Consider the following 15,063-nt stretch of genomic DNA (forward strand, 5'->3'; position numbering starts at 1 on the left):
ACATGAGAAACCCGTTCTTCATCTTGAACCATGATGGGAGGAGCGCCTTCAGGAGGGTGAACACCAGGAAAGTAGCAGTAGAGTCCTCAAAGCCTGCGCTGAACAGCAGGACCCATCCTGCTTCCATCAACGACTCTCCATCATCCATCATCTCTTTACTACCTGACACAGATAAATAAATATCCAAAAGGTGTGGCATGCATTTGTATTCAGCCCCCCAAGTCAATACTTAACCACCTTTTGCTGAAAAATTTCTTCTAAAACATCTTGTATTTGGCTCCATCCATCTTCCCATCAACTCTGACTAGCCTCCCTGTCCCTGCTGAAGAACAGCATCCCCACAACATGATGCTGCCACCACCATGTACAGTGTTAGTTTTCCATTACACATATTTTGCATTTAGCCCAAAAAAGTAAAATTGTGATCTCATCAGACCAGAGCACCTTCTTCCACGTTTGCTGTGTCCATCATGTGCACGTCTTATGGCTTTCTTTCAACAATAGCTTTCTTCTTGCAGCTCTTTTTCATAAAGGCCAGATTTGTGAAGGTCACCACTAATAGTTGTCCTGTGGACAGATTCTCCCACCTGAGCTGTGGATCTCTGCAGCTCCTCCAAAGTTCCCATAGGCCTCTTGGTTTGAGTTAAATTCAACAGAACAGCCATAAAACATCTCACTCAAACAAATAAAAACTTATTTTATTAGCAAAAGAAATAAGCTTTAGACAGGCAATAGAATGAAGTCAAATGTGTTGTTTAGCTAAGTGTTACAAACAAGTGGTACCCATAAAATCTGATGCCAAATCTATGCAAAGAGCATTATTTATGTCTTTATTTAACCTTTTAGCAACACATCTGAGGTAAATCGTATGATGTTATGAATGGTTCTGTCTCATTTCTAGTCCCTGTGTCTTTTTAAGTTTTCTAAATAAAGCATAAATTAGCTTATGCTAAGTCTGTATTTTCCTGATGCTAACAATAGGGTTCTCATAGATTTAACCACACATTGTGTGAGGGGTTGTGGGGATTACCCACAGTGCATTACTAGTCAAATGTAACTTTCACATAAATAAGTGTTTAGTAATTTATTATTTAAAAATGATAATTTACTAAAAATGGCTGTGCTATTTGCTATTTACTGTGCTATAAACACATCACCTGTCTGCATGTGTTTAACATTTCAATGTTAAGTTTTAGAGTTTGAATGTTAGCTTGCTAACTGCTGAACCTTTTAGTATGAGAAATATTAGCAAGCTACCAAACAAGCTACAATTCCAGTCCGTCCCTTTTGTGTCATCCCAAGACAATGTTTTTGAAACAATCACTACTCCTCTTTCAGATGTTAGCATTAGGGACATAGCGCTTTCTCTCTTCTGAAAGGTTGTCGTTATCCGTTTGCAGCTACATCTTCATTATGTTGTGGGATACTTTGGTTTTTCTCAATCTGTGATGTCATTGTTATCACTCGGGCGATTGTAAGTGGGTCTTGGTTGCTAAGGAGGATGTTGCTATGGTGTCCTTTTCTCAGCAAAATGACTTTTGGATTTCTGAGGAGGGTATAGAGGAGAAGCCAGCGAGTGCGGACCCTGCTGCCTCCTGGAAATTCTGCATAAGTAAAGGAAAGTTTGTTAAACATGTAAGAAATTTGCAAACACCACCTTTAAAATGCTGCTTGTGGTGTTAAACACCTGTGGTGTTAAACTGTGCGTATGTATTCCCAGCCGTCCTTTTCTGCAGTGCGTGTTTGAGAAGCAGGTCACAGAAACACACCAGAACTGGGTTACTGTGATGATGATCTGCTATGATCATTCCCACCCACGTACAATAGCCTGAGAACAAATTAATAAACAAACAAACAGTTGTAAATTAAGAGAATGCTTAAATATTGTACAAATGTTGTAAATGTTTTGGAACTAAGCTAGTTTGTATTTATAGCTCATAGCAATGAATAGGTTGGGGCTGCCAGACAAATTTAAAGCCTGGATTAAGCAGCATGAGTGCTGCTGCGACTCCTCGCCCTCAGTTGATCAGGCTGAGGCAGTGCTTAGACTATGCTACAAATAGGTAGGTCAAGGGAAAGACGGCACCAGACGGTCCCGAAGGAGGTCTCCTCAGGTGTGAAAGTGGCCTGCTGCAGCAAGTTAGTAAGGCACATGAACCCAAAGAGAACTGGCATTGGACTGGAAGATCACGAAGATCAGAGTTCTGGAAGGCTGAGCCAAGGTGGAAAATGTTAATTGTTCAGTAATTTTACGTCCTCCCAAGACAATCTAACCTCTTCTGCTGGGCCCTTGCAGATCCTTCAGCATGTCTGCCATGCCAGGGTAGGGGATCACTGAAACACATCTTGAGTTGCTCCCCAAAAGCCCTGGGAGAGGGATGCTACCACTGCTGTCATAATTAAGTGCTAAAAGCCATCTGTAAGGTTATTAGCACAGGGATTTCCATCTGCACGCAGCATCAACTGGCAAGGTAGACAAATGACTTTCTTACAGATGTGAAGAAGGCAAAGAAGCACCGAGGGGGGCCCCTGGCAACCCCATGGGAATGGTAGCCAAAGGTCGACCTAGAGAGACAGCTCAAATTCCCAGAGACCACGACAGTTACCACTATCAGGCCATCTATTGATTGATCTGGCTGAGAAACAACATAACAGGTGGTACAGTTGGAGTTTACTGTTCCTTTGGAAGACCAGATGGAAGAGGCCTTCAGAAGAAAGACGCCCTAATATGAGGGACTGGGAAGCAAATACTAAATCAAGGAGCTGGGGACCTCTTGCAACCTCATAGAGGTCAGATGTAGAGGCTTTGCAGGCCAGTCACTCAACCAAGCACTAAAGACTAGGGGAATTAGGGGATTGCACAACAGGAGAGCCACCAGAAACATAACAGATTCTGCAAAGAATGGGTTGGCTGGGTTGCCTGGGCAAGGGTGTCTGTTGTTGAAATACTTGAAACACCTGATGACCTCAGGTTACATCATTGATTATGTGTCTACTTTGCATAGAGAAATGTATTTTAGAAATACATTTGAACATTTAATTGCAGAACCTTTAATTACTCAATGACCCTTTAAAAAAACCCTACAAGAACCATTTCTATGTACATAGACCGCTTAATGGCTGTAAATGTTATAAGAGTGAAAAAAAAAATCATGTATGCTACTTGCTACATATAGCTAGAAGAGTTTTTGGCTTTTATATGTGTACCTTGGTCCATTGCCTCATATCCCCGCTGCATGATGGTCCTGTCAATACGTGGAACGAGCCAAGTACCTACAATGCAACTATTTAGCAGCCTGAGGATGCAGTTGCCCAACCCCATGATGACATTATAAAAGAAGAAGAAGTAGTTGAAATTGTTAAATGCTCTCCTGCAAAAAAAGAAGAAAAATCATCAGTTCAAACCACAACCTGTTCACCATGTAGTAAACTATGATGAGAACAAATTACATCATGATATCATCATGTTTAAAAAGTTCTGGATGTGGCTTGTGTAAAAAAAAAATGCAAGAACTGTGTGTTGCTTAAACACCAAACAATCTGATGAAGAGGAAGACTTCAGGTTGACCTTCTTCTCCTCAAGAGGCACATGATGCTCTAAACATGGCTTGTGGAACGATTGTGGAACTGATATTCCACATTGTTAAACTCCACTAAAGCATTGTATTATCTTAAACATAAATAAAAACTGTTATTTGTATGAGAGGAGTCAAACACTTGAGGACATAAAGGGTGTGTTACCTGTTGTTGAGTGCTAAAGGTTTATCTTTATCTTCAGGTGATAATTTGTCCTGCAGGAAGAAGATCCGAACCATCACTACCTGTACCACCACCAGAGCGATCACGATGAAGATCATCAGCCTGCAACAAACACACACCTCAGACCTTACGGACCTGCGTATCTCTAACAACACTCCACTGTGACATGGCTGTCGAAGGGTCTAGATCTCCAGCCTGAGTCCCCAAAAGAAGATCTAAACCAGCAGAACTTTTACAGTTCCACAAAAAAACCTCATACTACCAGTAGCCAAAAATAGTTTGTTCCGATGGATTAATGCAAAACCTGTTAGTCTGAGTGAAAGGATGCTCACAGGAAAGTGGCCAGGCTGGAGAACCAGGGAAGGAACCCTTCTTTCTGGATCGGTAACACAACCAGATACACGAACATTAACGCAAACATGTACTGCACGTAGTGCACAATAAGATAACCTGCGGAGGAGAATAAAGAATACACATAAGAATTAAATATTATTCAGGGCGTGTGTCTGTGTGTGTGTGTGTGTTTGTCTGTGTGTGTGGGTGGGTGTCTTTGTGTGTGTTCACTGACCCCATAGTGTGAATGCAATTTGCCAGCCAGAGTATCGTGTAATTGCAGCCTGGGGTGGAGGAGTTACTTATTTATTATTGTTATTATTATCACTATTATTATTATTATTATTATTATTAAAATACGCATGGCCACACTACTCACCACGCTAACAGCAGAGCTTGGTTTGTGAAACTTCTCTGGCAAGAAGTTCCTATTTCCTGCCCACAACCTCTTTATGTGCTTCCTGTCAATTAATCAGTGATCTCATTGGACAGTTAATTAGCCTGTGTGTATGTGTGATTGTGTGTGTTCCTGTATGTACCTGTAACAAGCCAATACATGAAAAGTGTATGTGACAGATGTCAGGGTGGTGGACAGTATGGTGGCAAACCAGGCATCTAAACAACAAACAAACAAACAAAAAACTTTAGTACTATTTTCTATACTTTATTGTGTAAGTAGACAGACAGAGAGATAAAGAGAGAGACAGACAAAAAAGTACAAGCATAGTGGCAGAGACAGAGAATCAGACAGACAGAGAGACACTTATGGTCCAGGCCACAAGGAGTGAGACACAAATAGACAGGCAAACTGACATTCAGACACACAGACAAAGATGTGGCTAACAGTCAGGCATGCTCAAGAAGACAGACAGAAAGGTATACAGAGAAACAGACAGTTACACATTCAGACAGTCAGTCAAACAGGGACAGGGAGACACTCATACAACAAAGATAATCAGACAGGCAGAGAAATTCCTACAGACAGACAGACAGACAGACAGAGAAAATCAGACAAACAAAAAGAAACTTAAACAGACAAAGAATCAGACAGACAGACGAACAGTAAGACAGACAGTGAATCAGACAGACAGACGAAGAATCAGACAGACGAAGAATCAGACAGACAGACGAATAGTCAGACAGACAGAGAATCAAACGGACAGACGAAGAATCAGACAGTCAGACGAACAGTCAGACAGACAGAGAATCAGACAGACAAACGAACAGTCAGATAGACAGACAAAGAATCAGACAGTCAGATAAAGAATCAGACAGACAGACGAACAGTCAGACAGACATAGAATCAAACAGACAAACGAAGAATCAAACAGTCAGACGAACAGTCCGACAGACAGAGAATCAGACAGACAGACGAAGAATCAGACAGACAGACGAACAGTCAGATGGACAGATAGTCAGTCAGACAGGCATAAAGGCAGAGAGTCAGACAGACAGACAGACAGAAGATCAGACAGTCTTACTCCAGGCCACGAGGCTGAACTCTTTGATGTGAGGTAACAGAGAAACCAGGAGATCCTCTGTGTTATTACTGGCTTTGGCCAAATCCTCCAGAGAGTCGATCACCACCACCAGCTCCCGAAAAATATAACCACTCAGACTGTAATCTGCCAGAGTCATCTACACACACACACACACACACACACACACACACACACACAAGATTATATAAGTTATAAGTTGATAAAGATCAAATGTAAAACTGCTTTGCGACAATCTCAAAAGCGTAATACAAATAAAATTGAATTGAATGAGAGTGAGAAGCTCCTGGTTTCACCTGATCACGTAGCACAGGAACATTATTTACACTAAACAACAAATTGTTGATAATTATGAAAATACTAAATATTTTTTTTCACCATCATTAAAAATGACAGGATATACATGAATATGCAAATTAGGAAACATCCACATGTCTTTCTACCACAGCAGAGCATCTCTAATTTTAGCCAACAGTTAACCGCTAACTGCTAGTAAGCTACCTCACGTTACCACGACAACCATCATCTGCTCAGTGATGACAGGAGATTTGATTGGTCCAGGATTGTGGAGCTTATAGGGTGACATCACAACCTGAGCTTTAACCCTAAATCAGTGTCATACTGGGGCACTGAGAATGTTGGTGTGTGAAATGGGACACACACACACACACACACACCGTGTACAGTCCGATGAGGCAGATGATGGAGGTGCCGATCATTCTGTTTGGAAATTTAAAATACGGATCCCAGTCGTACACTTTCCTCCTAAACCAGCTCTTCTGTACAGACCTGGAGAAAATATACAGGTTACACGAGGTGTGTGTGTGTGTGTGTCTGTGTGTGTTTGTGTGTGTGTATATGAGTGTGTGTGTGTGTGTATGAGTGTATACTCTTCTGGAGGTCGTCTCAGGAGTGTTTGGACGTGTTTGTACTGATTAGACTGAAAAAGTTTTTCTTCTTCAACCTTCATCATGAGAAAACACACACACACACACACACACACACACACACACACACACATTATTAATAGTATTTTTAATTTGCTATTCCGGATATTTCCATTAGATAAAACAGTGTTGCTGCTGTGACTTTATCTTATACATTTGTGTGTGTGTGTGTGTGTGTGGGAGGGTTAAAAGAGAGAGAGAGAGAGAGAGACACCTGCTGCTCGTTCTGAAACTGTAATCGAATTCGCACGTCCTTCACCACCATAGCGATGAAGCGTCCAACCAGGAAGCCCAGACACAGGACACATGGCCACTGTGTTATAACCTTCTGATAATCACCCAGAATCTGTACACACACACACACACACACACACACACACACACTTGAAATATATTCATCACTCAAAGGTCCAGGTGTAGGTTGGGATAGTAAAACAGAGTCTCATTACAGTGAGATAAAGAAATGATGATGTATAATTATTACAGTGTCAGGGGGGTGATGCATTAGGCAGGGGGTGAATGGTCAGGTCTTGAAGTTGTGTGTTGAAAGCAGGAATAATGCGCGAGTGTAAGGATCTAAATGACTCTGATAAGGGCCAGACTGTGATGTCTAGACGGCTGGGTCAGAGCATTTCCATAACTGCAGCTCTTGTGGGATGGTCCCCGTCTGCAGGGGGTCAGGACTTACCGAAAGTGCTCCAAGGAAGGAAAACCGGCGACAGAGTCATGGGGGTTACAGAGGGTCACTGGTGCACATGGGGAGTGAAGGTCGGTCCCGTGCAGTCCAATCCAATATGTGCACCAGTGACCAACCCTTTGTACCTCAAAAGTGCTGAAAAGTTGATGCTGTCTTTGATAGAAAGGAGTCAGAACACACAGTTTGTTGCGTATGGAGTGGTGTAGCTGCAGAGTGCTGACCCGTATCCTCCACCAAAAGCTCCTACAATGGGCATGTGAGCATCATAACTGGACCACGGAACAATGGAAGAAGGTTGCCTGGTCTGATGTAACACATTTGTTCCCTTTACTTGATGTGTATGGCTGGGTGTGTGTTTGTCGCGTACCTGAGGAAGAGAAGGCTCCAGGACACACTATAGGAAGATGACGAGTGGGCGGAGACAGTGTGATGCTCTGGGTGATGTGCTGGTGGGTGGGATTTCTGGTCTTGTTATTCACATGGAGGTTACTCTGACACATACCACCTCCCAAGGCACTGTTACAGACTGAGTTCCATCCCTTCATGGAGATGGTGTTTCCCGATAGCTGTGTCCTTTTTCAGCAGGAACATTCAGCAAGATAAAATTGTTCAGGAACAGTTTGAGGAGCATGACAAAGAGGTTGAGGTGTTGACTCCACCTCCAAATCCTCCAGATCTCAGGCCAATCAAGCGTCTGTGGGATGTGCTGGAGAAACGATTCTGATCCATGGGGGCTCCACCTTATAACCTTCAGGATCCGCTGCTAATGGCTTGGTGCCAGATACCACACACACCTTCAGAGTTCTAGTGGAGTTCTACTGGCCTTGACTGCTCAATATATTCTGCAGGTGGGTGTAGTGTTGCAGCTGCTCATTATGTGTGTGTGTCGAAACAGTAACTAAAATGAATAAAATTCTTACGTGTGGGTGTTTACTTACTTCACCTTCTGGACACGTGATGACCTCAAATAGTCTTGCAGTTAGCCTTAAACACACACACACACACACACACACACACACACACACAAATGTAATGTGTACTCATATTAACATTTAACCTGTATGTGTGTGTGTGTGTGTGTGTGTGTGTGTGTACCAAGCCACAGTATACAGCAGGCCCAGGACTCCTCCGAGAGCTCGGTGTGGTGTAGACAGACAGACAAAAAAAGGCATATAGGCCACGCCCACTTCAAGAGCACCAATCAAATACACAAAAGCTAAAAACACACACACACACACACATTTATACAATATATAGTAAAGAAACATTGTGTACTATAGCACAATAATAGTTGGTTTTATATATTAGAGGTATATAATATATAATATATAAAATATATGTGTTTAAATCGTTTATCAATTTACAAAATGAAAGTAAGCGAACAGAAGAAAAATCTAAATCAAGTTATTATTTGGTGTGACTACAGCATATCGGGGTGTGCGGTGTGAGACAGTAGTGTGTACCCTTGGCCCAGACGGGAACGGAGAACGGTGTGTAGGTCTCGGAGAAGAGCAGCAGGACGCTGGGGGTCACGGCACCGATGGCGAAACCATAAGACCAGCGATTGCTCATACTGCCCAGGAAATCCAGCGGCCTACAGACAGCAGACTGCATGTGAATCTGTGTGTACTGTGTGTGTGTGTGTGTGTGTGTGTGTGAGGTGAGACTCACACCACGATGCCGAATCGGCCCCGTAGATACGGGAATCTCTCCTCAAAGGGGTGACACTTCTCTCTGTGCTGCAGGAAGGACAGCAGCGCTACAATACACACCTGATTATTATAAACACACACACACACACACACACACACACAATGTTATGTGTGTTAAAGCAGCTACATTAAAGTCAGAACATGAAAAATCCTCATGTTTTAGTTTCTTCTTTATCATCTGTTACAACAGGATATTTAAATGTCATCATAATAAACGTTAAAGATTAATTCTGTAGCTGGGGATTTGCATGTGTATTACTTTTGAATATATTTTAAATATTAAATCAGTAACATAACCATAATTTCCTTTTATTATTAAACAATTGCAGTAATGTTCATTACAATTAGAAACATTCTTCTTATTATAATCAGAAATAGTTATAATACTGCAGCTAGTGTTCAACTTTATCTTGACGAGGAAAGTGTGTGAAATTCTAACACATGGCCAAAACTAAATGCTAGAGGTCAACGACCTTTAATAAATGACTCGTCTCATCCAGAGGCTTTATAACGACTTACAGAGGGAGCAAGAGACACGTGGAGGAACAGATCCATCGGCATACATTTACTCGCCCTGTGTGTGTGTGTGAGAGAGAGAGAGAGATGAGGAAATGTACAGTGTATCAGTTCCATTATTAAGGTTTATTTCAGTTGGTTCTTCTAAAGTTCAGCTCTTCTGGACCTGTTAGTTCTATCAACAGAATTCCATAAGAATATTTGACTAAAATGTTATCGGTTTCTTTATAGTTAATGAGATGTGTGTGGGATGCCAAGCAGAAGTGACTCACATGCTGCTGGTTCTGTTTGTGAGATCCAGACCCAGATGAACGCAAGACTTCGTCCTGAATCTTCACCTGCCCCGTTTGAATCTCTCGATCCTTATTCACTCGAAACTCTTTCACCAAACACCAGAGTCAAGTTCAGTTCACATGACTATGTGTGTATATTTATGTGTGTGTGGGTGTGTGTGTGTGTGTGTACTTTGGACCCCAGCTTTTAGCACCAGTGTAAACTCTGATATCAGCACGCACGTGATGTGATGGACGAGAGAGCGTCACCACTTTAACATACTTAAATCGATATTTCTTTTTAAATACCTTGATATTTTCTAGCAGGGAATGTGTGCATTTATGATTGTTTCAGCTTCATATGGGAGCACATGTTCTTAGTTATTGTGTTTTTGGGTTCTGGATAACTTCCTGTCCTCCAGACATGATCACGACATCTCCAGACATGGAGATGGCTGTATCTGTGATTTTAAGATACTGACTCAGAAAGAAATCTACTTCTGTTTTATTTCTTTATTAAAAAAGATGGCTTTTAGTGGGAGAAAAAAAACGTACAGAAAGCTCAAAAGATCCCTGTAAGTGTGTATGTAACGCGTGACTTGACTTACCAAACTTTCCGATCTTCCTTACTTGCTTGGTGTAAAGTCCGGTTTTGAAAAATGAATCCGATGTGAAAGTGCCAAAATACATGAAGGTTCCTCTAGTGTCCACTAGGAGCTGCCTCCATAAGTGCGTCACCCCCCATAAAACCCCATGTTAAACTTTACAAAAAAAAAAAAAAACATCTTTACAGTCTGGTACAAAAACGGTTTTGGTCTCTATAGCTATATTTATCTCTCGTGACAACTGTACAAAAGGTGAATATTTATGTAACTCATGAGTTAAAATAATATTCAGCCATACGGTTATGCAAATTAGCGCCATGGCTGATTTGACTGACAGGTGCATTGCAGGTGTCAAACTGCTAACTGGTTGCTATGCATCACTTTAGCAGTGATGTATGAGTATGGTTGACCAAGTTCAATCAAATGTATTGGCACGCTAATAATCACCCACCTTATCATTTTAGCGAAGCTAAGCTAGCAAGCTTGTGGTTACCGGGGTAACTAGGCATGTACCAATCAACAGCCAGGCTTCGTTTGCTCTACACATTTACCCATTTATGTACTAACCAGGGTTTGGGCGCCGTCAGCTCCTGCCATGATGGTGATGACGTGAGCTCCCACAGCTGGGCTTCTCAACTGCTCCTCAGCAAACCCGTGGGTGACATCACTGAGGGTTTGTCCAGGTCTTACACAGGTCTCTGGTTATTTCTGTTACTCCTGGAATGCAGCATTGGTGTGTTTGTGTGTGTGTTGGTTACCCATTAGTCCTGATAAAAGTGTGTATCTGTAACTCATTAAACTCTGTGTCTGATTCAGGAAGTGGTTGGGTTGAGTTCTGGACATCTCATACAGCATTACTACACACCATGCAGGGTGTACACATTATAAAACATAGCAGCACTTTGGTTTTTAAGTATACTTAGTACACTTGAAGTATATGGCTGTGTGTGTACTAACGTACATACCTAACAGTAATTAATAAAATTTAAGTATACTGTATATTGAATGTATTATAAGTACATTACAGCTATTTTTACTGTGTTACAAATACATGATTAATATACTATGAGTTTATTCTTATTGCAGCAGTAGCTGTTATACTTCTGTACAATTACAAATACTAAAAAAGTACAGTTTGTGGGTAATGCAAATATACTTTATTATATCATACAGTACACACAACCTTCTATACTACAGCATTGCAAATGTATTAACAGTACACTAAAGGTGTTTATGATCATTTACAAATGCTAAATGCATTTTCTACACTATAACATGTTTTTGAAAAGCATTACATAAGTAATTATGAGGCAGATTTTATTTATGAGTTCAACAGATTTAATTTGCACAAGGTTACAAAAAGGACTACTATAGTTTATTTCTGCTTAACAAAACGTGGTCACAAACACACAAACTAAAATATAAACCTGGTGTGTGGACACAGACAGACATCAGTATTAGAGTATACAGGTACAGTATTAGTTTAAACCTGGTGCGTGGACACAGACAGACATCAGTATTAGAGTATACAGGTACAGTATTAGTTTAAACCTGGTGCATGGACACAGACAGACATCAGTATTAGAGTATACAGGTACAGTATTAGTTTAAACCTGGTGCATGGACACAGACAGACATCAGTATTAGAGTATACAGGTACAGTATTAGTTTAAACCTGGTGCATGGACACAGACAGACATCAGTATTAGAGTATACAGGTACAGTATTAGTTTAAACCTGTTGCATGGACACAGACAGACATCAGTATTAGAATATACAGGTACAGTATTAGTTTAAACCTGGTGCGTGGACACAGACGGACATCAGTATTAGAGTATACAGGTACAGTATTAGTTTAAACCCGGTGCGTGGACACAGACGGACATCAGTATTAGAGTATACAGGTACAGTATTAGTTTAAATCTGGCGCGTGGACACAGACGGACATCAGTATTAGAGTATACAGGTACAGTATTAGTTTAAACCTGGCGCGTGGACACAGACGGACATCAGTATTAGAGTAAACAGGTACAGTATTAGTTTAAACCTGGCGCGTGGACACAGACGGACGTCAGTATTAGAGTACACAGGTACAGTATTAGTTTAAACCTGGCGCGTGGATACAGACGGACATCAGTATTAGAGTATACAGGTACAGTATTAGTTTAAACCTGGCGCGTGGACACAGACGGACATCAGTATTAGAGTATACAGGTACAGTATTAGTTTAAACCTGGCGCGTGGACACAGACGGACGTCAGTATTAGAGTATACAGGTACAGTATTAGTTTAAACCTGGCGCGTGGATACAGACGGACATCAGTATTAGAGTATACAGGTACAGTATTAGTTTAAACCTGGCGCGTGGACACAGACGGACATCAGTATTAGAGTATACAGGTGCAGTATTAGTTTAAACCTGGCGCGTGGACACAGACAGGCATCAGTATTAGAGTAAACAGGTACAGTATTAGTATTACTATTATTAGTACTCTAATACTGATGTCTGGACACAGACAGACATCAGTATTAGAGTATACAGGTACAGTATTAGTTTAAACCTGGTGCATGAACACAGACAGACATCGGTATTAGAGTAAACAGGTACAGTATTAGTATTATTAGTACTCTAATACTGATGTCTGGACACAGACAGACATCAGTATTAGAGTATACAGGTACAGTATTAGTTTAAACTTGGCGCGTGGACACAGACAGACGTCAGTATTAGAGTATACAGGTACAGTATTAGTTTAAACCTGGTGTGTGGACACAGACAGACGTCAGTATTAGAGTATACAGGTACAGTATTAGTTTAAACCTGGTGTGTGGACACAGACAGACGTCAGTATTAGAGTATACAGGTACAGTATTAGTTTAAACCTGGTGCGTGGACACAGACAGACATTAGTATTAGAGTATACAGGTACAGTATTAGTTTAAACCTGGTGCATGGACACAGACAGACATCAGTATTAGAGTATACAGGTACAGTATTAGTTTAAACCTGGTGCGTGGACACAGACGGACATCAGTATTAGAGTATACAGGTACAGTATTAGTTTAAACCTGGTGCGTGGACACAGACGGACATCAGTATTAGAGTATACAGGTACAGTATTAGTTTAAACCCGGTGCGTGGACACAGACGGACATCAGTATTAGAGTATACAGGTACAGTATTAGTTTAAATCTGGCGCGTGGACACAGACGGACGTCAGTATTAGAGTATACAGGTACAGTATTAGTTTAAACCTGGCGCGTGGACACAGACGGACGTCAGTATTAGAGTAAACAGGTACAGTATTAGTTTAAACCTGGCGCGTGGACACAGACGGACGTCAGTATTAGAGTATACAGGTACAGTATTAGTTTAAACCTGGCGCGTGGATACAGACGGACATCAGTATTAGAGTATACAGGTACAGTATTAGTTTAAACCTGGCGCGTGGACACAGACGGACATCAGTATTAGAGTATACAGGTGCAGTATTAGTTTAAACCTGGCGCGTGGACACAGACAGACATCAGTATTAGAGTAAACAGGTACAGTATTAGTATTACTATTATTAGTACTCTAATACTGATGTCTGGACACAGACAGACATCAGTATTAGAGTATACAGGTACAGTATTAGTTTAAACCTGGTGCATGGACACAGACAGACATCGGTATTAGAGTAAACAGGTACAGTATTAGTATTATTAGTACTCTAATACTGATGTCTGGACACAGACAGACATCAGTATTAGAGTATACAGGTACAGTATTAGTTTAAACCTGGTGCGTGGACACAGACGGACATCAGTATTAGAGTATACGGGTACAGTATTAGTTTAAACCTGGCGCGTGGACACAGACGGACATCAGTATTAGAGTATACAGGTACAGTATTAGTTTAAACCTGGCGCGTGGACACAGACGGACATCAGTATTAGAGTAAACAGGTACAGTATTAGTTTAAACCTGGCGCGTGGACACAGACGGACATCAGTATTAGAGTATACAGGTACAGTATTAGTTTAAACCTGGCGCGTGGACACAGACGGACGTCAGTATTAGAGTATACAGGTACAGTATTAGTTTAAACCTGGCGCGTGGATACAGACGGACATCAGTATTAGAGTATACAGGTACAGTATTAGTTTAAACCTGGCGCGTGGACACAGACGGACATCAGTATTAGAGTATACAGGTGCAGTATTAGTTTAAACCTGGCGCGTGGACACAGACAGACATCAGTATTAGAGTAAACAGGTACAGTATTAGTATTACTATTATTAGTACTCTAATACTGATGTCTGGACACAGACAGACATCAGTATTAGAGTATACAGGTACAGTATTAGTTTAAACCTGGTGCATGGACACAGACAGACATCGGTATTAGAGTAAACAGGTACAGTATTAGTATTATTAGTACTCTAATACTGATGTCTGGACACAGACAGACATCAGTATTAGAGTATACAGGTACAGTATTAGTTTAAACCTGGTGCGTGGACACAGACGGACATCAGTATTAGAGTATACGGGTACAGTATTAGTTTAAACCTGGCGCGTGGACACAGACGGACATCAGTATTAGAGTATACAGGTACAGTATTAGTTTAAACCTGGCGCGTGGACACAGACGGACATCAGTATTAGAGTAAACAGGTACAGTATTAGTTTAAACCTGGCGCGTGGACACAGACGGACGTCAGTATTAGAGTATACAGG

General features: G+C 41.3%; 1 protein-coding gene across 2 annotated transcripts; it reads right to left on the reverse strand.

Annotated features, from left to right (window-relative positions):
- Positions 1 to 683: 683 nt before the first annotated feature.
- LOC128508299 (stimulated by retinoic acid gene 6 protein-like) lies at positions 684 to 11,024 on the reverse strand. Of its 2 annotated transcripts, none has more exons than XM_053479567.1 (19): positions 10,792 to 11,024; positions 9,736 to 9,842; positions 9,467 to 9,521; positions 8,907 to 9,007; positions 8,699 to 8,829; positions 8,331 to 8,451; positions 8,174 to 8,219; positions 6,753 to 6,884; positions 6,482 to 6,555; positions 6,269 to 6,380; positions 5,574 to 5,730; positions 4,632 to 4,707; positions 4,472 to 4,553; positions 4,328 to 4,376; positions 4,092 to 4,209; positions 3,742 to 3,861; positions 3,208 to 3,371; positions 1,688 to 1,828; positions 684 to 1,604 (listed from the first exon to the last, which is right to left on the reverse strand). In XM_053479567.1, coding segments are annotated over exons 2-19 (1,899 nt in total). In that variant the 5' UTR covers positions 9,738 to 9,842; positions 10,792 to 11,024; the 3' UTR covers positions 684 to 1,386. The 2 variants fall into 2 exon arrangements, with proteins under 2 accessions (XP_053335542.1, XP_053335541.1); XM_053479566.1 differs by lacking the exon at positions 10,792 to 11,024 and adding an exon at positions 10,344 to 10,766.
- Positions 11,025 to 15,063: the final 4,039 nt, after the last annotated feature.

The sequence above is a fragment of the Clarias gariepinus genome, chromosome 20 (assembly GCF_024256425.1).
Source record: "Clarias gariepinus isolate MV-2021 ecotype Netherlands chromosome 20, CGAR_prim_01v2, whole genome shotgun sequence".
Classification (NCBI taxonomy): Eukaryota; Metazoa; Chordata; class Actinopteri; order Siluriformes; family Clariidae; genus Clarias; species Clarias gariepinus.